Source organism: Oncorhynchus clarkii, chromosome 7 (assembly GCF_045791955.1).
Source record: "Oncorhynchus clarkii lewisi isolate Uvic-CL-2024 chromosome 7, UVic_Ocla_1.0, whole genome shotgun sequence".
Taxonomy (NCBI): Eukaryota; Metazoa; Chordata; class Actinopteri; order Salmoniformes; family Salmonidae; genus Oncorhynchus; species Oncorhynchus clarkii.
Genome location: NC_092153.1, coordinates 7647196 through 7673635, shown reverse-complemented (window position 1 = coordinate 7673635; position 26440 = coordinate 7647196). Strand labels below are relative to the sequence as shown.

The following is a 26440-nucleotide window of genomic DNA, read 5'->3' as shown; positions in this document are numbered from 1 at the left end:
GGGGATAAGACAACAACAACATAAGACTCATGATCTACAGCAGGGAACTACTTGATCTACAGCAGGGACCTACAACAGGGACTAAGACTGAGGAGGCAAGGGAGAAAACCAGCAGAAAATGCAATCCACAAAGGATCCTTATATTCAGTGTTCAGAACACACCTCCAGTATACAAACATATTACAGAATTATTATACATAGTGACACATTATATAAACATACACACCTGACATGTAAACACTCCATGATGAATTATTAGTATAGATATGACATATGATTCCGTAAACATATGTATTCATACACACCTGATATGTAAACACTCCATGATGCGAGGTATTAATAAATAAAGTATTCTCTACATTTCCTACTACTCGAGCGAGGAAGACCACATCAAACGACGTATTCCCCCCTGGTGGAATTATCTACAGGGAGAGAAGAGAAGGGATGGGGTGAATTAACTCGAGAGAAAGAATACGACAATTATCCAATCAAAAGATTGGAATCAAAAGGTCGAGCTACTTTTGGAACTGTAAATGTAACCAACCAATTAAGGTCAGTCTTGGGTGTGATAAAGCAGTAAACATGAAGATTCTTGTCATGATGCGATATCGTTTTAGAAGATACTGGATGACAGCCAGACATAAACAAATCGCTTTAACAATAAAAATGTTTAAATACCAGGGGGAAAGAGGGCGTTTTTGCTCCAGCCAACATTCTTCCTTATTTGACTTGATTTTCCTGCTCTACTCTCAGGACTCAAACATGCTGAGCAGCACAGTCACACCATTCACCATCTCCTCTGCTCAGGAGTGCACTGGATTCAGAGCTGTCATGAGTTTCACAATTCAGTTAAAAGGCCCAACATGGCGGAATGTTGACAGTTGTTTTTCAAAAAGTACAAAACCAGCACATGATACCCATAACAGCCGGGTCACATGGTCAGACTGACAGGCAGGGGAATCGGAATGGCCGGATAAATGAGCCTCTGTCCACCGACAAACACAGGGCTTAGTCTTTCAGCTTTTGAACAAGCCGTGCGTATGCCTGTAGAACAGGAGACGTCGGCTGTGTCCCAAACCAAAAGAAAGCTTGCTGCCTACCTGCCTGCTCCAAAAGGACCTATGTAGGTAGCACTTTCCTCAGTAGGTAACTGACATTTAAGATGAAATTGGTAGGCAGCATTTTAAGGTGCCTTGGGATTGTGACACGCCAATTTTGACATCCTGCCTTGAAATGCTGCATCTTTGTGGAATGGGACACAGCAATAGGGTTATACTTATTAGCTACTCACCCTGTTTTGAAAGAATGATGCATGAAAATGTGCAGTTGTTGCTGATATAGATATCAAGCTTATTTCCTCTGCACTAGGATTGTGCAAATAAACTTTCTCCATTTTTGGCATTCCAACAGGCCTGGGAACAGGAAGAGAAACAGTGTTGTGAAAGCTGTCGCACATATAGCTGTCAGAAACACAGCCGTCAGAAACATATAGGCCTAATAGGGTCAAATGGAGTCTCAAAAAAAATCTGGTTGATTTCCATTTCCTTGTCTCTCCTAACAGATGTTGATAAAACGATCATGCTCCAGGAGGCCTCTTCTCTTAACTGTGGAAATACCCAGCAGATAAGAGCACGTTTAAAAAGTATCAATGCCAAGTTGTCAAATGATCTGAGAGGGTGATGCACAGAATGTACATCTCAACAGCCTGACAGGAAGAAAATAAACAGAGTAGTTGATGGTTGAATTTGTCCCATTTCACACATGTACAAGTCTATATTATCAAATTGTATTGGTTGCATACACATATTTAGCAGATGTTATTGCGGGTGTAGCGAAATGCTTGTTAAACTAGGGCAGAGCGATATGGCCAAAATGTTTCACATTTTTGACAGTATATAATGTTTTTGATTAATAAAAGTTCTACATTTGCTTTATGAGTAGTGTGACACCCTACGGTGGCAACACATACATTCTAAATGATTTCTCCATTCTGATTGTTTTATACTGTTCAATTCAACTTCAACCTAAAATTATTTCCTGCATTTCCACCAATTTCCGCATTTCCTGGACTCATTTGAGATAATTTCCACACTGCCATGACATGGGCAAAAATACTAGGCCTTATTTTTAACCAAATGTTGCAATTGTGATTTAGATCAAAACACTTGGGTAAACTTTTGGAATCATGGAAATATTTATTATAATTCTATAGTTAGAATATAAATAATAGTGGGCACTTTGAACACAGTGTTGTTTGACATGACACTAAATGAAAATGCCATGGACAAGTTATTGTGACAGGGTAGGAACCAAAGTGATGGTCAGTGTTTCCTAGGGGAACCTATAATCTTTGGCTACATTAAATCTGTATTCATATAGCCAACATATTCATTATTAGCCTATTCCTCTTTGATTCAGAAGATACTGTTGCACAAACAACATGCTGATTTAAGCCTCCACCAGTACTGGTATCAGGCTGTATTAGCTAGCTACGTTTGCTCTGACTCAGTACTTTTATTAGCTGGCTAACACGATTTAGCTTAAGTTGCTAAGAAAATACAAACTAGCTGTTTGCAGATGTAAGAAACAAACAAATAATGTAATTATAGAACGCTTGTGGATTTATATTCAAATCAGTGGCAACATCGTCATCAACATTGTTGCGTATGCTGCGTTGACCATGCAGACTGAACGAAAGTGTCGTGGTCAAGCAACAAATGAGCTCCTTGAGTGACAGGGAGTGGGACTAGGTCTGTGTGGAAAGCAGCATGGAGAGAGAGAGAGGAGAGGGATGACTCAAGTAGAGGAGTAAACTATAAAAATGGACGTCACACACACACGGCGTATCACATTTAACAAACCAAACATTCAAATAGTTATAGAAGGTAACGTAAGAACCCAAACCGGTCCGTGCATAAATACCTGTATATAGTAAAATACAGTCTACCGCCCAGCCCTATGTTAAACACGTGTGAATTGGAAATGTGTTTCTGTTACATATCCCAACTCTCCCCGAGACACCCCCGGAGAGTGGGGTGAGACACCCTCGGAGAGTGGGGTCACGGCCAGGGTCTGCCATTATCAACAGCGACCCAGGAGCAATTAGAGTTAAGTGCCTTGCTCAAGGGCACAGACAGATGGTTCACCTTGTTGGCTTGGGTATTCGACCTAGCTACCTTCACGGTTACTGGCCCAACGCTCTAAGCGCTAGGATACTTGCAGGTGTATCTGTAGGTGGAGGAAGTTAACTCACTGTTCATGGAAGTCCAGCATTGGCGGCTCAAAGCGTATGGGCCTGCTGTTCCCTCTCTGTAAGGGTGAGCTGTGGGAGAAAAAAAGAGGAACCATAGTGAGGAAGAGAGGGGAAACAAGGACGACTTTTCATCCATGCTGCAGTCCTACTTCCTATTGTGTAACATGTAAAAAAATATATATAAAAAAAATAAAAGTTTGTGTGTGTAAAGCATATCAGGTTAACATGTAAAAGCTCAGGGCAACCGCCAAAACAAGACAGGAAACCTGCCAAACCTGCTTTGCAAAAACAAGTGATCTACTGCAAGGTTGTTTCCCCTATATCATTTTGACTGACTATGACTACATAGTAATTTCCACAAAAAATAGTTTTTGCAAAGATAATTGAAGTCAGAGATATGCATTAAGACAGATGTCATTGCATGTGTATTCAGCGCAGACAAACAAGATCTTTCCATGAGAAACAAGGCACCCAAAAGGGAAACCGCTCCCTGCACACGCCACAGACAGTAGGACTTCACTGAACAACACGTATAAGCCGACAGCACACAGGCAAGTCATAAAAAGGTGTCGCTGTGGATCCATGACCAATGTTATGAAACGTCAGGAACAACAAGGAATATATGTTTTATTATAAGGCCTACACTTGGAATACAAATGAATTCTATGAAGTCATAGTTGTACATTAGAACTTAGTTGTGCTCCTACTGTGGTCCTGTGTGTTCTAAGAGAGAGAGGTGGAAAAGAACTGCACATGCTCTTAATGTCGCTATGGGAGATTGACCTTCAGCTGGGTAAATCACACACACCCCGCTGTCTGTGTGTGTGTTTACAGAGGAGCTCTACAACCAACCAGACCTCTCTCAGAATGACTCCTCCACTCCTGCATTTTGCAGCGTTTATAACTGTGTTTGAACACACATTTGCAGGTGGCGAACAATGCAGACGGTGTTCAGCTTATATTAATTGTAGATCATATTATTTATAATGTAAACAGAGGTAGATTCCCTGTAATTTCCCCCCTATAGCTTCAGAGTACAAACAAGGCCACATCATGCGTTGTTTAATGGTCATAATGGGCCACTGACTGACTGAAAAAGGCCACCGTGTAACAGCCAATCAAACACTCTAAATTCTTGAGGTTTCAAAATGCAAATACATTGCTTTTCTGCATGGCGTGCATTGGCCAACTTCTGATGTAGACTGAATGTTTTTTTAAGCAATGTCAGCAGCTAGATAGATGGGAGGCTTGGCGGTGTTAGTTCGCCGTGGGTGGAGGAGAGGTGCGAAGTTTAGACTATAAAAAAAGGAACAGATGCATCGTCAGTCAGCATCGTGACTAAAAAGCCACAAGCCATTTCCTGTTCTAACTAAGCAACGCAAAAGTCTCTTCTGCATATTATATAGATTGTCTAGAGAACTTTAAACCTGCTGAATGCTGGCCAGGGGATAAAGTGAATCTGATAATGAATCTTCTGCATATTGTAGAGATTGTCTAGAGAACATTAAACCTGCTGAATGCTGGCCAGGGGATAAAGTGAATCTGATAATGAATCTTCTGCATATTGTAGAGATTGTCTAGAGAACATTAAACCTGCTGAATGCTGGCCAGGGGATAAAGTGAATCTGATAATGAATCTTCTGCATATTGTAGAGATTGTCTAGAGAACATTAAACCTGCTGAATGCTGGCCAGGGGATAAAGTGAATCTGATAATGAATCTTCTGCATATTGTAGAGATTGTCTAGAGAACATTAAACCTGCTGAATGCTGGCCAGGGGATAAAGTGAATCTGATAATGAATCTTCTGCATATTGTAGAGATTGTCTAGAGAACATTAAACCTGCTGAATGCTGGCCAGGGGATAAAGTGAATCTGATAATGAATCTTCTGCATATTGTAGAGATTGTCTAGAGAACATTAAACCTGCTGAATGCTGGCCAGGGGATAAAGTGAATCTGATAATGAATCTTCTGCATATTGTAGAGATTGTCTAGAGAACATTAAACCTGCTGAATGCTGGCCAGGGGATAAAGTGAATCTGATAATGAATCTTCTGCATATTGTAGAGATTGTCTAGAGAACATTAAACCTGCTGAATGCTGGCCAGGGGATAAAGTGAATCTGATAATGAATCTTCTGCATATTGTAGAGATTGTCTAGAGAACATTAAACCTGCTGAATGCTGGCCAGGGGATAAAGTGAATCTGATAATGAATCTTCTGCATATTGTAGAGATTGTCTAGAGAACATTAAACCTGCTGAATGCTGGCCAGGGGATAAAGTGAATCTGATAATGAATCTTCTGCATATTGTAGAGATTGTCTAGAGAACATTAAACCTGCTGAATGCTGGCCAGGGGATAAAGTGAATCTGATAATGAATCTTCTGCATATTGTAGAGATTGTCTAGAGAACATTAAACCTGCTGAATGCTGGCCAGGGGATAAAGTGAATCTGATAATGAATCTTCTGCATATTGTAGAGATTGTCTAGAGAACATTAAACCTGCTGAATGCTGGCCAGGGGATAAAGTGAATCTGATAATGAATCTTCTGCATATTGTAGAGATTGTCTAGAGAACATTAAACCTGCTGAATGCTGGCCAGGGGATAAAGTGAATCTGATAATGAATCTTCTGCATATTGTAGAGATTGTCTAGAGAACATTAAACCTGCTGAATGCTGGCCAGGGGATAAAGTGAATCTGATAATGAATCTTCTGCATATTGTAGAGATTGTCTAGAGAACATTAAACCTGCTGAATGCTGGCCAGGGGATAAAGTGAATCTGATAATGAATCTTCTGCATATTGTAGAGATTGTCTAGAGAACATTAAACCTGCTGAATGCTGGCCAGGGGATAAAGTGAATCTGATAATGAATCTTCTGCATATTATAGAGATTGTCTAGAGAACATTAAACCTGCTGAATGCTGGCCAGGGGATAAAGTGAATCTGATAATGAATCTTCTGCATATTGTAGAGATTGTCTAGAGAACATTAAACCTGCTGAATGCTGGCCAGGGGATAAAGTGAATCTGATAATGAATCTTCTGCATATTGTAGAGATTGTCTAGAGAACATTAAACCTGCTGAATGCTGGCCAGGGGATAAAGTGAATCTGATAATGAATCTTCTGCATATTGTAGAGATTGTCTAGAGAACATTAAACCTGCTGAATGCTGGCCAGGGGATAAAGTGAATCTGATAATGAATCTTCTGCATATTGTAGAGATTGTCTAGAGAACATTAAACCTGCTGAATGCTGGCCAGGGGATAAAGTGAATCTGATAATGAATCTTCTGCATATTGTAGAGAAAGGTAAAAGAAACCTAATGAAACTGGCTGCTAGCCAGAAGAGGTGTAACCATGATAGACACCTATTGCATTATATATAATAACTGGTGTGACACCTAAGCAACGGAGAGACAAAAATAAAAACTGAGAAAGGCTAATATAAAATTAACCACGTGTTACTAAGTATAATCTTGGCCTCTACACGATGCTGACTAGACAATGAATAACTACTATTTACAAGCTGAACACAACTGGTCATTTGGAGAGAAAATACATGTTATTGCATGCTTTTGTGGTCAATCAGTCCTTGGTGTTGTGGACAGAAACCTCAAGTCAAAGTGAAAGGAAAATTGCCAGGCTTGCATATTTAACTTGTCTAGTTAAATAAAAGTTAACCATGACTTAATCGAAACTGATCTAAATAGCCAAAGCAGAACTTTGCTAAATTGCTAAATCTGTAGTGCTGGAAAAGTTGTGTCTTGATAAACCATTTGTGAGAAAATCTTCAGAGATTAATGACAAAGAACAAACACAGCATCTCAGCTGTTAGAAACAGTAGACCAGACACTCCGTTGTAGTACGGCTGCAGCCGTACCAGACAATAACCACAACATAAGGCTCTTAGCACCGCCTGCATCCTCATACACACATGCTGCCCTGGAGTCTGGACATTGACCTTCATTATCAAGTCAGACTTTAAAAAGGCACATGCACACAATAACTAACAGCGTACATTTCCGCTACAAACTCCATTCACCACCTTGCTTTCCATTTGTATTGATCTCTCAATTGAATTCCTTGCTCTTCAAGCAGAGAGACCATTCAGTGCCATTCCATTTCATTTTATAATTAAATTAATTTCTATACCTTTGGGACATCACTTCCTTCAACTGGGTTATACCAACTTCCTCCAATCTAAGCACTGGTTTAACCCAACACTTCTAGATAAGAGAGCTATAAACGTAATTGCCCTTACGGATGTTTACACAAACAATGGAGTGGAATCAAGTCAACTAAGAGGACAAAGGTGAACAGAGAGGGAGGCGTGAGGGGGCTCCATTGGCATCGATATGAGCGGTTGCTCTTACGGTCTATCAGAATGAATACATAAAAATAAAAATGTTGGTCCCATGTTTCATGAGCTGAAATAAAAGATCCTAGAAATGTTCCAAAAAGCTTATTTCTTTCAAATTGTGTGCACAAATTAGTTTACATCCCTGTTAGTGAGCATTTCTCCTTTTCCAAAATATTCCATCCACCTGACGTATATCAAGAAGCTCATTAAAGAGAATGATCATTACACAGGTGCACCTTGTGCTGGGAACAATAAAAAGGCCACTCTAAAACGTGTAGTGTGTCACACAACACCCCAGACGTCTCAAGTTGAGGTAGCATGAAATTGGCATGCTGACTGCAGGAATGTCCACCAGAGCTGTTGCCAGAGAATTTAATGTTAATTTCTCTACCATAAGCGGCCTCCAACGTCGTTTTGAAGAATTTGGCAGTACGTCCAACAAGCCTCACAACTGCATCCCCAGTCTGGTGAAATCCATATATTTGGTCCAAATACATTTATTTCAATTGACCGATTTCCTTAAATGAACTGTAAGTTAGTAAAATATGAATGTTGTGTATTGTTCCATTGTCATATAATTGGTACATTAACTATCAACATAGGATTAAAAATAGTTATCCAGATTGCATTTTGGCAACATGTGTGTGTGTGAGAGATATATATATATATATATATATATATATGCATACATACACACACACACACACACACACACACACATACATACATACATACACACACACAGTGGGGCAAAAAAGTATTTAGTCAGCCACCAATTGTGCAAGTTCTCACACTTAAAAAGATGAGAGAGGCCTGTAATTTTCATCATAGGTACACTTCAAAAATGAGGGGGAAGAAATCCAGAAAAATCACATTGTAGGATTTTTAATTAATTTATTTCCAAATTATGGTGGAAAATAAGTATTTGGTCAATAACAAAAGCAATGGACATTAGACCGCAATGTCTCTGTGAGACGCAAAGTAGGTGAACGGATGATCTCCGCTAGAGGTCAACCGATTAATCGGAATGGCCGATTAATTAGGGCCGATTTCAAGTTTTCATAACAAATCAGAAAACTGTATTTTTGGACACAGATTTGGCAGATAAAAAAATAAAAATTGTAACTTAAAATTTTAAATTAAAACCTTTATTTAACCTTTATTTCATCTTTATTTAACTAGGCCAGGTCACAATTGTAAATGAGAACTTGTTCTCAACTTGCCTACCTGGTTAAATAAATAAAGGTGAAATAGGCAAGTCAGTTAAGAACACATTCTTATTTTCAATGACGGCCTAGGGACAGTGGGTTAACTGCCTCGTTCAGGGGCAGAACGACAGATTTTTACCTTGTCAGCTCGGGGGATTCAATCTTGCAACCTTACAGTTAACTAGTCCAATACTCTGACCACCTGATTACTTTGCACTCCACGAGGAGACTGCCTGTTACGTGAATGCAGTAAGCCACGGTAAGCTGCTAGCTAGCATTAAACTTATCTTATTAAAAACAATCAATCATAATCATTAGTTAACTACACATGGTTGATGATATTACTAGTTTTTCTAGCGTGTCCTGCGTTGCATATAATTGATGATGTGCGTATCGTTGCTCCAATGTGTACCTAACCATAAACATCAATGCCTAAGTATATATTTTTAAACCTGCATATTTAGCTAAAAGAAATCCAGGTTAGCAGGCAATATTAACCAGGTGAAATTGTGTCACTTCTCTTGCGTTCATTGCACGCAGAGTCAGTGTATATGCAACAGTTTGGGCTGCCTAATTTGCCAGAATTTTACGTAATTATGACATAACATTGAAGGTTGTGCAATATAACAGGAATATTTAGACTTATGGATGTCACCGTTAGATGAAATACGGAACCGTTCCGTATTTTACAGAAAGAATAAACGTCTTATTTTGAGATGATAATTTCCAGATTCGACCATATTAATGACCTAAGGCTCGTATTTCTGTGTGTTATTATGTTATAACTAAGTCCATGATTTGATAGAGCAGTCTGACTGAGCGATGGTAGGCAGCAGCAGGCTCGTAAGCATTCATTCAAACAGCACATTTGTGCATTTTGCCAGCAGCTCTGCTGTTTATGACTTCAAGCCTATCAACTCCCGAGATTAGGCTGGTGTAACCGATGTGAAATGGCTAGCTAATTAGCGGGATGCGCGCTAATAGCGTTTCAAACGTCACTCGCTCTGAGACTTGGAGTGGATGTTCCCCTTGCTCTGCGATTGGTAACGCTGCATCGAGGGTGGCTGTTGTCGATGTGTTCCTGGTTCGAGCCCAGGTAGGAGCGAGGAGAGGGACGGAAGCTATACTGTTACACTGGCAATACTAAAGTGCCAATAAGAACATCCAATAGTCAAAGGTTAATGAAATACAAATGGTATAGAGAGAAATAGTCCTATAATTCCTATAACAACTTACAACCTAAAACTTCTTACCCGGGAATATTGAAGACTCATGTTAAAAGGAACCACCAGCTTTCATATGTTCTCATGTTCTGAGCAAGGAACTTAAACGTTAGCTTTCTTACATGGCACATATTGCACTCTTACTTTCTTCTCCAACACTTTGTTTTTGCAATATTTCAACCAAATTGAAAATGTTTCATTATTTATTTGAGGCTAAATTGTTTGTTATTGATGTATTATATTAAGTTAAAATAAGTGTTCATTCAGTATTGTTGTAATTGTCATTATTACAAAAAATATAAAAATAGAACAGCCAATTAATCGGTATCGGCTTTTTTGGTCCTCCAATAATCAGTATCGGCGTTGAAAAATCATAATCGGTCGACCTCTAATCTCCGCATATGTGGTTCCCACCTTGAAGCATGGAGGTGGTGGTGTGATGGTGCTTTGTTGGTGACACTGATTTATTAAAAATTCAAGGCACACTTAACCAATATGTCTACCACAGCATTCTGCAGCGATACAACATCCCATCTGGTTTGCGCTTAGTGGGACTATCATTTGTTTTTCAACAGGACAATGACCTAAAACACACCTCCAGGCTGTATAAGGGCTATTTGACCATGGAGCGCGATGGTGCTGCATCAAATGACCTGGCCTCCACAATCACCCGATCTCAACCCAAATGAGTACTGCAGAGTGAAAGAAAAGCAGCCAACAAGTGCTCAGCATATGTGGGAACACCTTCAAGACTGTTGAAAAAACATTCCAGTTGAAGCTGGTTGAGAGAATGCCAAGAGTGTGCAAAGCTGTCATCAAGGCAAGGGGTGGCTACTTTGAAGAATCTCAAATATATTTAGATTATTTTCACACTTTTTTTGGTTACTACATGATTTCACATTATTTCATAGTTTTGACATTCTCTATTATTCTACAAAATAGTAAATACTGAGAGGAGATCCCTCTGTGAAACTTACTAAAACTCACATGATCCCATCTACCATAATAGTCTGTCCGTTTCAGAGCAGATGAAAGAGAGTGAAAAGGGTGGAGCGAGACACTCAGACTAAATAGATTAATTTTAAGGAGCCACTAAAGCCCTGGAGAGAAGCACTCAAATATCGTAACCAAGGCCTGTGCTTTAGCTATTTTTACACAAATAGATTTTTACACCAAAACAGACCTAGGGCACACACACAACGTAATGGGAAAGAAACCCTGCTGATGTTGACAATCGCCCCGATGACGTGCTGCACTGTGGCCTTCCACCCCATCCATGTTTTCTGATGTGGTTCTCATGATGATTTGACCGACTTATTATGTCACGCCACATGTACTTCTGCCTGATGGGCGTGTGCCGCCTGATGGGCGTGTGCCGCCTGATGGGCGTGTGCCGCCTGTGTGGAGTGCACTGTGCAGATTGAGTTACTTTGTGACCCTAGCACAGAAACACACAGATTGCCAAACAATCCCTGGAAAGCCTGTTTAGTTCACCTGTGTGTGTGTTTACTTAAGGAAAGAGACAGGCCTCTGATCTGGAGGAACCTCATTGGCTGAGGGTGACGGTTAACCTGGCCTGAGGAATGTAAGGCAGGACACACACTGATTATTCAAGAGGATTAACATGTTTCAGACCGGTTCTTCTAAATGCCACCAAGGTTAAGTGTAGCGAACTGCCACCTAGTTTGGCTGAAAGCTTCACAACCGAGGTCTAAAAGGGGTAACGTATTCACAGGGTGAGACTTTATGGAATCCACTTCTCTCTTTTCACGATGATGTCTGTCCACATGCTATGTAAACCCAGTCCCCTCCCGATGTGATCCTAACACTGCCTTGATGCAGGGGGGCTCTGACTGAGCCTCCTGAAAACTCTTAACATCCCTCCACTGTCTCCATAGTGACTAGGACACACACAGACCCACACCCTCCCGTTGTCTACCTCCAGCTCCACCTCCCAGCAGCCAGCCCCACCTCCAAGAGCATGACTATGTTGATGGAAATGAGAACAAGGTGTGGCAAACAGTGGATCAGTCTCCTACGAAGCAAAGCCGCTACATATGGAATTGGCTAGCAGCCATAGATAAGCTGAGTAGAGATGTGATTCTAATGCCAGGGTTTACCCTCCTATTTAGAGTCTATCTATCTAGGTGCGACTGGTGTTACATAAGGACGTTTAATGAATGAATTGTTTACAGTCATTGTGGCCTGCAACAACAGAACAACAGTTCTCTCAGAGGTGCATTCAGGTGCATAAAGATAAAATATATACATCATACCTTTTTTGATTATATGAACCCAGGTGAAGGTCAGGCTCTATCTGTAAAACAAAGAAAAATCCATGTGAAGTAACCATCAGATGAGCAGCAGGCGATCTTCATAGCTCTAGTCTGACATGACATGGCTCAAAACATAGGAACAAAAAGAAAGTTATCCCACCCCTAATGATATCATCAGAACAAACAAACCAGGTCTAGATGCAGAAAGTCATAGGCAAATAAGTAAGACGTGCTGGTGCATGCAAATGTGAGCAGTTCTGACATGATGATGTCGTTTTATTTTATAACAGCAGTCAAACGGATGTGTTTCCACCACAAAGGTGGAACACCCATCAATTGAACACAACACTGGTGCCCAATTTGCATTGGATTCAGAATGTGCTGTATTAACTCTATATTCACCTCACTGCTAATTGAAAAATCATATTTTGCACTACAGTGATTCAAGCATCAAAACCAGCAAAAGATTAACGTCTCTGACTATGGACCTCCTTCAATCAAACCGGCCTTGGCCATATTTATGCAGCATCTCTATTTACACAACTACTGCCCTTGTTCATCTAGGACCATTTAACATGTGAAGTGGTGGCAGTCTACCTGTTGTTTCTTACCATTCCCTCAACTTTTTTGCAATTCTAGGCCTATTTGATCATAGATAAAGAGGGGATGTTTATATACTATGCAAACACTCCACAGGGGGTTTAAATGAGTTGAGCCCTCAACTGCTCTGTTAAGGCCAATCAGCACAGGCAGGCGAGGTGCGCAGGTGAACAGAGGTGGAGAGAGGAGGGGTGACTGACTTTCAGAGCAGTGACATGTGGGATGGACAGTGTTCTGACCCCGCCGGGCCGACCAGAGCTAGCTAGCCTCTATAACAGTGACATGTTTGTAAACTATGATATCTGAGTAGTATCACTGTCAATAATGTCCTTTTGGACATCTCACAGAAGTCCGCTCTGTCGTTTGTCTTGTCTGAAACAGTGAACAGCACACGACCAAGAAACCTGATAAAGGCTAAACACAGACTACTTGGGTAAAAATACATATAGCAGAGAAAGTGAAAGTTACAGCTTTGAGAAGATACTGATCTCATGTTAATTTTTACAGCGATTATACTTGATTTCACAGGCTGCTATTCACCTCGTGTTTACTGAGTAACTACATAGTAGCGGGATAGTGTGTTAAGCTGTGCATGTTGCATAGGGAGGGTCATGAGCCTTTCTGTGGTCGCTAGGAGGGGAGTGTAAGGAAACAATGTCTTACCTGCAAGAGGCCTCCCTCACCAAAGTGAAGTACCTCTAAGATTGTGTCTGATTGGATGAATGCTGTGGAGACACAATTTGTCAACAGTTATTAAAAGACCCCTCCATAATTACATTCTGCAGGAAGTGGCAGAGTTGACTTGACAACCGTAAACAGAGCAGAAAACAGATGAAAATATCCATGTCTCTGCTATTGGTAGGGTGTGTTAAGTGTGCATATAGGTCCCCATTTTCAGTGCATTCCTTAAACATGTCATGATTATGTTCAGCAATGCAGGAAACAGCCATACTTTAGACAGGAAGCATTTCAACCGTGGCATTTAAACTCAACCCACCACTGCTTCACACATTGAAACTGCTGGTGGAAACAGTTCTCCTTTTCACCCTAGCTATAGGCTGCATTTTTATTTTTCAAAGTTACAGTTAATTGGATATGGAAAGGTGTACTAGCAGACGAATGCTTCCCTAAACAACTGTAGCCATCTAGCTAGCTACTGTGTTGTTGAATCCCAGTGAGGAATGGGCTTAATTCTGACTGTATGAAACATAACGTTACGAGAATGGCTAACGTTAGCTTCTTAGCAAAGCAAACCACTAAGAAAAAACGCAAACCTGGTAAATGAGTACACCTATGATGAGTATGCATTTCGTTGCACTGTACTCCAGTCCATGATGTATATAATGTGTAGCTTATATGTAAATGACAAATAAATTAACTTGAACTTGTCGGTCTTGACAAACTAAAAATACCACTTATTTCCTGGTTTAAAAGAACAGCTAAACCAGTGTGACAAGCACTAACGTTAGCTAGTGAAGGTTGATTACAAGTTACTCAGGACTAGCGATAGATATCCAAAATGATTACGTTAGCTAGCTAAGTTCAGGATATTTAGTGAAACATGACTGGAACTAGCAAAACAATTGAGCTAACTACGTTAGTTAGCTAACGTTACCGCTTGAAATCTCAAGGGCCACTTTAGCTAGCTTGGCTAACGACGTTACCGATACGTTAAAGAAGCGACTGGACTGGTTAGGAATGTGTGAATATATTAGCTAGCTAGTTTGGTCATAATGCAACCAAGTATTACATTTAGCTATTGAGCCATGTCCTTTACTAAGCCAGTCCAAATACAAGCCGACACCCCCTCAATCACTGGACACTTTTGCTCTAGTCTTGAACACAGGCTAACGTTAGGTCGTTAACGGTAGCTAAGCTTGCTAGCTAGCAATAGTACACTTGCTGGCTAAATGTAGTGGAAAAAATGACAACTAAAAATACAAACCTTGTTTATTTGCCTGAGCTATATGAAAAAGTGCAAAAAATAAAACCCGAAGATATCCGAAACAAGACGTTTTTCCCTTCACTGGCAAGTGGAGGAAACTCGGTGTTCTTTCTGCTTGCGCCATTCTTCTGCTCTGACTGCATCACTATGACCGTGTGCTCCTAGCTATAAACATTGAGCGCAAGAACTGGCAAGCAGTGACACGAGGAAACTTTGTGGACACTGTGAACGGTGCAGTTGGCACTTGGCAACAGCACAAGAGCAAGTACTTTGGTCTTTGACACTCGACCTTATCACACGTTTTAGTGTTTTTACATCCTTCATTTCTATTTTCTATTTCAAATGCAACAGACATAAAAGTTATGTTCCATGTTCATACATATTTTTTATCAGCAGTTCCAGCCTTCATAGATTTCTCTCTTATTTATTATAGCAGTTAAATGTTTAACGTTTAGTTAAGACTAGACAGGCGCTATGTATAACGTGTCTTTATTCTCTTAGCAGCCACCATCTCTATCAGTTCACATGACAGACAGGAATTTATAGACACAGGTTAGGCATTACTAATCAATTATGAATATCTGATTATCATCCTTACGCTTTAATTTTCATTAAATTGTTGGGTGAAGATCAAGTGGAATAATACATTTAAACTCCAGAGGGCAGCAATGCTACATCATTTCCCAAACAAATTTCAATATCCCAAAATAAAATTAGCGAGAATGGGGGAAAACACACTCACAATATATTTGTATGACCCAAATGACACCATAACCCAATGACACCATCAAATCCAAGTTATAATGTATGACAGACTTTAATACACTAAAGTAAATGTACCTCATATCATTTGTGACTCCTTCCCTGAGTTTATTTGAAGGGAGCAACAATCAGCATGCAGACATTCAATTTGTTTTGCTGATATATGGCCAATTGTTTTCCGTGCAAGGTCCATATGCCCTAGTGCTGGGTCATAGGGGAGATAATACAGGCCCCCCAGGACACAATGGTGTTCCTCTAGCTTGACAACTGCACAGTTAGTAGGGCAGATCAGGGACCCAGTGGTGTGAATGGAGTGAAGCGAAAGATGGTTAAGCAATTAGAAATGCACATGGGTTTAGCAATTATTGTTGCGTTTACCCACAACACAATAGAATAAACAACTGCCTGGAGTCCAGTGGAAGTTGCTGAAGGGAGGACGGCTCATAACAATGGTTGGAATTGAGTGACTGGTTTGATACCATTCCATTCCAGCCATTATGCTCCATTCCAGCTATTATTATGAGCCGTCGTCCTCTCAGCAGCCTCCACTGCTGGAGACACAGGATGGTGATGGGTTAGGCTTTACTGCACAGGGCAAGTAGATAACAGATTATGTAGATAACAGATTATGAATTTGATTGATCCTCAGTGGAAAAAAGGTCAAATGTTTTGTTCATCATAATAATTTATATTTTGTTCATCATAATAATTTGTATTATGCCACAAATGGCAGTCCTGTGAGGGAAAAGAACTCGTTGATGAAAGGTCAAAGGAGAATGGCAAGAATCGTGCAAGCTTACAGGCGGGCCACAAACAGGCAAATAAAGGCGCAGTACAGGCATCTCGGAACGCACAAATCCTCTGTTCTTGTCACACACCTGGTTCCACTCCTATCAGCTAAAAACAAGAAGAAGCAGACCCAGTGGGCACGCTATCAACAACACTGGACAATTGAGGAGTGGAAAAGCATTGCCTGGTCCGACAAATCCCAGTTCCTGTTGCGTCATGCTGATTGCAGAATCAGGATTTGGCGAAAAGCAGCAAGAGTTCATCACCCATCCTGCCTGGTGTCAACATTACAGGCTGGTGGCAGTGGTGTAATGGTTTGGGGAATGTCTTCCTGGCACACGTTAGGTCCCATTGAGCAACGTTTCCATGCCCCAAAGAATTCAGGCCTTTCTGGAGGCAGAGAGGTCCAACCCAGTACTAAATGGGTGTACCTAATAAACTGAAATAAATGGAAATACTAGGAAATGCTCCAGGTCATACTAGGAAATGCTCCAGGTCATACTAGGAAATGCTCCAGGACAGCAGTGTATGATTTGAATTGGCCTGTTTATTCTAGCACAAAGAGATTTTTAATTGATCCCTCAGCACATTGACGCCTAGGATGGAGTGATTCATTGGTATCATGGTTACACACACAATCTCACAAGATCAGTGATTTCTCATGTGAGAGAAAAGGAAGTGTCTCCTCCATATTAGGATACATTTGGATATCTTGATCAACTGTATTGTGGGAGACCCTGAAAAACACCCTGAAGACTCTTCTTGTTAACTTCTTCCCAGCTGACTGCAGTTGTCATTGCCTCTCTTGTGAACGTCCAAATACCATCAAAAGATTAGAGGCAATCTCATTTGTAAGTACTAATCCCACAGTGCCAGTGACTGCAGTCTGGCCAAACGGAGGCTTTTGGAGTACACAAGGTTCAAACGTAAAGGCAAATAAAACACAAACAAAAAGACTTCAATACAATTTCAGTCTATGGACTCTGAAGCTCCATCTATGCCTCTAATATTACATCAGTGTAGATTTAGTCTACTACTTGAAGAGGGTGCCTGGTACGAATGCATGTCCCCCAGTCGCCAATCACTTTTCTGGCCCTTTATCTAACGTTGTATGGCCAGTAAACACCTACATCTCACAACCAACAGGACAGGTCATGCAGTTTCTGGAATTGTTGTTGGACAGAAATAACCTTTTATTAATGACTGTTAATTCAATGTTTATTTCTGAGCCCTTGATAAGTATTTATAGCTGTGGTAGTGGAGAAACACTGTCTGAACAACTAATTAATTGCTTTACTCTCACATTCATTCAAATCAAATCAAATCAAATGTTATTTGTCACATACACATGGTTAGCAGATGTTAATGCGAGTGTAGCGAAATGCTTGTGCTTCTAGTTCCGACAATGCAGTAATAACCAACAAGTAATCTAGCTAACAATTCCAAAACTACTACCTTATAGACACAAGTGTAAGGGGATAAAGAATATGTACATAAAGATATATGAATGAGTGATGGTACAGAGCGGCATAGGCAAGATACAGTAGATGGTATTGAGTACAGTATGTACATATGAGATGAGTATGTAAACAAAGTGGCATAGTTAAAGTGGCTAGTGATACATGTATTACATAAAGATGCAGTAGATGATATAGAGTACAGTATATACGTATACATATGAGATGAATAATGTAGGGTATGTAAACATTATATTAGGTAGCACTGTTTAAAGTGGCTAGTGATATATTTTACATAATTTCCCATCAATTCCCATTATTAAAGTGGCTGGAGTTGAGTCAGTGTGTTGGCAGCAGCCACTCAATGTTAGTGGTGGCTGTTTAACAGTCTGATGGCCTTGAGATAGAAGCTGTGGTGCCTCTGCGGTTCCTTAAGTCCATCATGACAAGAACTGACTTAACACTTGGACCAGGGAAACACATTAGTGGATCTAGGGACATGTTGGAGTCTTAAATCTAAGATTAGAGCTTCTGTTCTATAGATGGAGGACGGAGGATTTCCCCTGTGTCTTCTCCACTTTTCCCAGGTGGGTGGGGCCTCTGTGGCCATCCAGTAGAGTAGCCTAGTGGGTGAGACATTCTGAACATCGGTGACATCTCACAGCAGCTCATGGCCCAGGCTGTGCTGAAGGAAAGAAGAGAGCCAACCGTGTCCTACCAAGCTAAGGGCAGAAAAGGGCACTTGGCTCTTCCTGTATTTGTAAACTGTAGGTAAACTACCTGCCTGATACGACACAACACCAATCACCCAGTCCTAAATCAACACCTACCCACTACTCACAAGACACTTGTGTAGATATGAATGGAGTGGATAGTTGTCTGGAATATTATAATATTTTCACCTTGCCCTCTGATAGGCTAGGTGGAATTTACGCCATATTTCGACCACTTATCCAATCCGTAAGGGGACGTTTCTTGTTATCTGCTATTATGCAGGTGAGGAGCAACACATAGCACCTCTTTCAGTCCCAATGGAGGAGCAATGTTGCTAAGTGGGAGTCTAGGGATTCATTTTCAAGAAGGCAGGGAGAGGGGGTGAGTATGAGCTACGCTCTACATTTCTAATGGACTATGATCTTTTTAGCCTCTTTAAGCCCCAGTTCATCTCATCCTTCTGACTCCTGCTTTATTATTCACTGGAGCCAAAGAGTAAATCCTTCTTCCTTCTTTATATGCTCTCATGACCATGTACTTATGGCAGGCTGGTCTGAACCTTGTTTAGTCGAACCTGGCGGAAGAGCTGACATCTGGTCCAAGGGTGACTGACATTAGGGCCCATTGCAAGGACTCTGTTGCACAACATTATTTATTTCAGGCAACATCTAATGATAAATGATAGGACTTCACCACCTGAACAAGTACTATCTTACCTAACTGTAGGCTAATGGCAAAAATTCCGAAACTAAATGAATACTGCCCTTATGTGGTAGTCGTTAAAAGTTGTAGAAAATTCACTTCGCAACAAGCGGTGGCGCTCACAGACCCCTCCCTTCTCTCTTTTCTTCCCCCCAAGCAGTTAATGACTGTTCATGAAGGTGACGGAAGTGCGTTACGGTTTAAAGAAGGCTGCTTGGGTAATAAAGGACACAGAGGGAGCTGTCCGTTGGCCTGGGTGCTGAAATATAATTCCAAGTCGTTGTGTCCAATAGTATAACATTTGAAAGTAATGTAAGGCCGTGTCTAAAGAGGAATTACTGATTGGAAAACGTTTGTGTAGCCTAGGAAGCAAAGGAGGAAAACATGGGATTATATCACATCGAGAGTTCCTTTGACGAAGACATTTGGTTGAGGACTATCCTTCCCTAAACTATATCCAGGTACATTTAGACTAGACATTTGCACAAATTGTGTGGTAGTCTAAAGAAAGAACCAATTTTCCGTATTGTTGCAAATAATATAGAATTCATCAAATGTTATAGCTAGATAAAATGTTTTCGTATAGCCTACATTTAATCGGGACCAACAATAAAGGATAGATCCAAGCAGCTATGGCTACTTGGCAAGGCAATTCGTGAGGACGTTCTGATTAGATCACATTTAAGCAGACTACTGTGTTAAAAAAAAGGATGAACTAAACAACTAAATTAAATCACAATGAATTAACTCAAAGTTTGAAAAGTAATAAAAAAAATTACAACTAGGATGTAGGCCTTATTCTAACTTTTTTGACAGATTTTAATTATTATCACCAGCTGCTGAAATAGTTTATAATCAACCATAAAGACATGTTAAATTATAGATACATTGGAAACATTGGAAACATCAAACATTCTGAAAGGGGAAAAGTCAATCAATTGGATTTAATTCGGTCTCCTTCGTAATTCTTAACAGTAGAGATGTAGCCTACCCGAAAGTGTTGTAAAATGTGTGGATTAATTAATTAATTAATTATTCCTTGCATGCAGGTTGTAAAATGTTAGATTGAATGCGTGTTAATCCGTTATTTGACATTTTAAAAATAAGCACGAATACATATTCCATTTCAATATTTTTTGTCTTTGATTTCAAATAAAACATGTTGCGCAGAATAATACAATCATGCCTTACTAACGTATCTGTATTCTTTCTCTAATCTCGTGTTTCATTTAGTTGTTCAATTTGAGGTTCAGACAGGGCCATTCAAAGACATCACACAAGGCATACTATGGGCAGGTCATGTCAATACACCAAATCATTTGCATGTAACGCTTTGGAAAGCAAAGCATTACTTCAGTGCGAGTCTATTATGCACTTGTTGTGTGGTTGTGGACCAACAAGTAAAATCGTATTTTTTTTAGATCACATTTTAGTTTTTTATTGTTGTTATTAAGCAAATGTCTTCGTCAGTGCACGTCCAACACACATTCATCGATACAATGTAGATTCATAAAAATCGTGAATCAGTCTATATGAAGTGAGATTGTTAAAACCATAGTTAAGTCTGATAAAATCCCTTCTAAATCCACAGTGAGACATGTGGTTCACCATCCCTTAAAATCCCTATTCATACTTCTCCCCTCTAGGAGAGTCACAGAGTCATCCTAGACCTAGAGTTGTCCTATAATAGATAGTTGAATCATAGTCGTACACTTTATACGTTTGTGATACATTACTATAAAATGTGGGTGTACACAACTACTGATATGAACATTGTTGCCTCAATGTCTAGGCTTCAACATTGAAATGTCTCTGTTATAGTTGTAGGTATATTTCATATTTAACAAACAGTTGTTCTGACTTGTGAGACTGTGAACAATGTAAATAATCAAACCCTATCTGTATCCTACTCTAACGTATCCTCACTATTCTGTTCTGTTCACAGCAGTCCACCAGCCTGATGCATTGGGGACCATAGAGTGAACCAAGATGCCTAAGATCAGCACGGAGCAGTCTTATCCCAGCCACGGCCGCTGTTCGGTAAACACCCCCGACAACCTGGACCAGATTGAGAGTGGCAGCAGGTAAGACATTTACAGGATTTTACCAGCTTGGGTTTAGTTTAGGATTTGAAAGCTTTTACTTTGAAGAGCCAACAACACACAGACTCCATTTTTGAATGCCAGTAAGCATTCTGTGTGATCATGATTTATTGCAGTGTAGTGACACTCCAAACACAGGAAACACAAACGTTGACACGTCCCAAGCTAGTACAATTTCAGTGTATATTTTTAGCCTGGTGGAGGCCTCACTCTCTTCCTGGTGTCCTCTCTACGCTGCAGCCACGAGGACCAACTAGACCCCTCCTTCACAGGGACAGGAGGCATGTCCAGGTCAGTGCAGATGTCTTTTTTCCATATAATTATTTACATTTATGCTCATTTTGAGGACTACAATGAAAATAAGTCAATAGACTTTAATGTGTTTTTTATTCTTCATAATTTATAATGTGTGTATAGTTGTTTCTCATTGTTTTATAATGCATGTATAGTTGTTTTCTAAATATTTGAATATCATTTGAACAACATTACAATGAATGTCTCTCAGGCTGTCTCGCTTCATGGTGTTGGTGAAGGGCTGGTCATCTCACAGTAGTCAGCCCTCAGATGCCCTTCCTTTAGATTCAACCATGAAGTCACACACAGAGTTCAGAGAGGCCTGGAGAGCAGAGAGCATGTCCAACACCAGACTCTCTGACCAAGTCCGCAGGAGGAAGTGAGTCCCTGTGTGTGTGTGTGTGTGTGTGTGTGTGTGTGTGTGTGTGTGTGTGTGTGTGTGTGTGTGTGTGTGTGTGTGTGTGTGTGTGTGTGTTTCGCTCAATTTCTCTTTCTCTCGTGTTGCAATTATTATGACTTAGAAATGAAATAGCTGCTTAGATTTGAAGCTAACACGTGTATTTATATATTTGTTCAAGCAATGGTCAATGGCCCCTTGCAGCATACAATATGAACAACTGCAACAACAAGGATGAGTAAGTGGACCAACTATAGCATTCAGATAGTATTCAGACACCTTGACTTTTTCCACATTTTGTTACGTTAAAACTTTTTATTCTAAAATTAATGTTGTTTTTTCCCCCTCATCAATCTACACACAATACCCCATAATGACAAGGCAAAAAAAGGTTTTTAGACATTGTTGCTGATTGATAACATTTTTTTTTTAAATATAACATTTACATAAGTATTCAGAAACTTTCATTTACTATGTAGGTAGTAACTAATCTAATCAAATCAAATGTTATTGATCACACACATATTTAGCAGATGTTATTGCGGGTGTAAATAAATAGCTGTATATGGTTTTGTTCCCCCCCTGTCACTCTCCAAAGTATTTTGTGTTTCATAATTGTGATCAGACACATTTGTTTTTATAAATGTCATACTGGATGACAAAGAATGACAAATTACAAAGAAATATCAGGAGAAAGCCAAGAGACCTGTCACTACTCTTTTGACCCGACAGTAGCATGCTGCCCCCCTCTGGTCTTGATAAATCATTGCACATAGTTTCATGCAATGGAAAATCTAATTGAAACCAAATAACACCCTCCATGAACATTACAATCCAATATCACCAAACAAATCTGTAAGAGTGACGTTAGTTCAGTTGATTAGCCTGATCCACCATCCAGACTGCTGAGCTTTTGTTTCTTTTCACTTCATATCAGTGGAGGCTGGTGGGAGGAGCTATAGGAGGACGGGCTCATTTTAATGGCTGGAAGGGAATAAATGGAACGGTATCCAAAACATCAAACATATGGAAACCACATGTTTAACTCCATTCCATTTATTCCCTTCCAGCCATTACAATGAGCACGTCCTCTCCTCCCACCAGCCCCCGCTGCTTCATATAGAAAAACAGAGAGTAAGCTTGCGAGATCAGGATGGTGAAACGAGGCTTGGTTGAGTACACCTGCTATAGATAATCCTCTTATTTTCCCCTTGTATAATAGTGTGCTGTGCTGTAGTTAGTACCTGCTTCATTGAGATTGATAAAACGATATGTGGGAAAATAATGTGTTCAGCAAAAAAGACGAGAAGAAGGATGAGAAGAAACCGGATCCCCCGAAGCCACCTGATAAGAAACCAGATGAGAAGAAGCCGGATCCCCCGTAAGTACATTCAGATTCTATGGTTATATGGAAGTCTTATATGTATAAACAAAAACAAATGATTATAAGTGAACAGGAAAAAGCTTTGTATTTTATGTTTATTTCAGTAAAGAAGTGTGGATCATTGACCCCGCCACAGATATGTACTACCAATGGCTGACAATAGTAGCTGTCCCAGCATTCTACAACTTAATGCTTCTGGTGCCAAGGTGTGTGCTGTTTTAGAATTCCAGTTTTAGAGTTTCCCAAGATATTGTTGAGTAATTGTGAATGATCAATACTCTTGTGTTTCTGCTTATCTCCCAGAGCTAGTTTCAATGACCTGCAGGCCAACTATGTAATGCTGTGGATGGTTCTCGACTACACTTCAGATGTCATCTATTACATTGACACGTTTGTGAGATCTAGGACAGGTAAAACCATTCTTGTTTAGGGTTGTTGAAATTATTTCTACATAACATAGCCTTGTTCAACAATTTAGTATTTGCGATAAAGCTTTGAAATGGCATCAACAGGTTTCCTGGAACAAGGATTGCTCGTAAAGGACCCAGTGAAACTAAAAGAACACTACCGAGCCCAGAAGCAATTTAAATATGACATCATATCGATGATACCTACCGATCTTGCCTTCATTCCATATGGTTACAACAATCCAGAGTTCAGATTCAACCGCCTCGGCAAGATGGCGCGCCTCTTTGAGTTCTTCGACCGAACGGAAACCAGGACAAACTACCCCAACATTTTCAGAATCGGCAACCTTGTGCTTTACATCCTGATCATCATCCACTGGAACGCTTGCGTCTTCTACGCCCTCTCCAAACTCCTGGGCTTCGGCTCAGACACCTGGGTGTACCCAAACATCACTGACCCCGAGATGGGCCAGCTGTCCAGGAAGTACGTCTACTGCCTCTACTGGTCCACCCTGACCCTGACCACCATTGGAGAGACCCCGCCCCCTGTCAGAGACATCGAGTACCTGTTTGTAGTCGCCGACTTCCTCACGGGCGTGCTGATTTTTGCCACCATTGTTGGTAACGTTGGCGCCATGATCTCCAACATGAACGCGGCACGTGCCGAGTTCCAGGCCAAGATCGACTCCATCAAGCAGTACATGGAGTTTCGTAAGGTCTCCAAGGTCCTGGAGGCCAGGGTGGTCAAGTGGTTTGACTACCTGTGGACGGAGAAGAAGACCTGCGATGAGAAGGAGGTTCTGAAGAACCTGCCGGACAAGCTGAAGGCTGAGATTGCCATCAACGTCCACATGGAGACACTGAGGAAAGTGCGTATCTTCCAGGATTGCGAAGCCGGCCTGCTGATCGAGCTTGTGCTCAAGCTGCAGCCGCAGGTCTTCAGCCCCGGAGACTACATCTGTAAGAAGGGCGACATTGGCCGAGAGATGTACATCATCAAAGAAGGGAAGCTGGCTGTGGTGGCGGACGACGGGGTAACACAGTGGTGTGTGCTGAGCGATGGGGCGTACTTCGGAGATCTTAGTATCCTGGGCATCAAGGGCAGTAAGGCTGGCAACAGAAGAACAGCCAACATCAGGAGCGTGGGTTACTCTGACCTCTTCGCCCTGTCTAAAGACGACCTGATGGATGCTCTCACTGAGTACCCTGACGCCAAGTACGCTCTGGAAGAGAAAGGCAAGGCCATCTTGATGAAAGACAACCTCATTGATGAGGAATTGGGAAACAAGGCCGACCCCAAAGAAATGGAGAACAAAGTCCTTACAATGGAGACCAACATGGAGGTCATGACAATCAAGTTCACCAGAATGATTGCAGAGTGGGCAACATACCAGGCCAAGGTCAAGCAGCGCATCAGCAACATGGAGGCCAGGGTCAAACCCCTCAGGCAGGGGGATGGATGAGGTGATGAAGGACAAATAATCACATGCAGAATATCAACTCCACATATTTAACAGACACGGACATTAAATGTAAATCTATAACCCATACTCACAATTTAGATCTGGTTAGATCTAAATAGCTTTCCATCCAAGTGGATTATAACCATAAACTGTATTGTTGACTAGTCAAAAGCAGTGAAGGCTGGTGGGAGGAGCTATAGGAGGATGGGCTCATTGTAATGGTTGCAATGGAATAAATGGAACGCAGTCAAACATGTGGTTTCCATATGTTTGATACCATTAAATGTTTTGCATTCTAACCATTACGATGAGCCAGTCCTCCTATAGCTCCTCCCACCAGCCTCCACTGGTCAAAAGTATACCTAGATTCAAACATAAACTCAGCCAAAAAAGAAAGTCCTCTCACTGTCAACTGCGTTTAAGGCAAACTTAACATGTGTAAATATTTGTGTGAACATAAGACTCAACAACTGAGACATAAACTGAACAAGTTCCACAGACATGTGACTAACAGAAATTGAATAATGTGTCCCTGAACAAAGGGGGGGGTCAGAATCAAAAGTAACAGTCAGTATCTGGTGTGGCCACCAGCTGCATTATGTACCGCAGTGCATCTCCTCCTCATGGACTGCACCAGGTTTGCCAGTTCTTGCGATGAGATGTTACCCCACTCTTCCACCAAGGCACCTTCCCGGACATTTCTGGCGAGAATGGCCCTACCCCACACCTTCCGATCCAACAGGTCCCAGATGTGCTCAATGGGATTGAGATCCGGGCTCTTCGCTGGCCATGGCAGAACACTGAAATTCCTGTCTTGCAGGAAATCATGCACAGAACGAGCAGTATGGCTGGTGGCATTGTCATGTTGGAGAGCCATGTCAGAATGAGCCTGCAGGAAGGGTACCACATGAGGGAGGAGGGTGTCTTCCTTGTAACGCACAGCGTTGAGATTGCCAGCAATGACAACAAGCTCAGTCCGATGATGCTGTGACACACCGCACCAGACCATGACAGACCCTCAACCTCCAAATCGATCCCGTTCCAGAGTACAGGCCACGGTGTAACGCTCATTCCTTCGACCATAAACGCGAATC

General features: G+C 41.0%; 1 protein-coding gene and 1 pseudogene across 1 annotated transcript in view; one reads left to right on the top strand and one right to left on the bottom strand.

Moving 5' to 3' along the window:
• Positions 1–15099, bottom strand: part of LOC139412827 (transmembrane protein 131-like) — a 31483-nt gene extending 16384 nt beyond the window's left edge. Inside the window, exons 1-6 of the mRNA XM_071159557.1 lie at positions 14876–15099; positions 13594–13655; positions 12331–12371; positions 3254–3322; positions 1292–1412; positions 306–422 (exon numbers count right to left, since the gene is read on the bottom strand). Of these exons, the coding sequence (XP_071015658.1) occupies positions 306–422; positions 1292–1412; positions 3254–3322; positions 12331–12371; positions 13594–13655; positions 14876–14999 (534 nt within the window). The 5' untranslated portion in view covers positions 15000–15099. The remainder of the gene's footprint in view (positions 1–305; positions 423–1291; positions 1413–3253; positions 3323–12330; positions 12372–13593; positions 13656–14875) is intronic.
• Positions 15100–21624: 6525 nt separating this feature from the next.
• LOC139412826 (cyclic nucleotide-gated channel cone photoreceptor subunit alpha-like) lies at positions 21625–25365 on the top strand (annotated as a pseudogene).
• The last annotated feature ends 1075 nt before the right edge of the window (positions 25366–26440 follow it).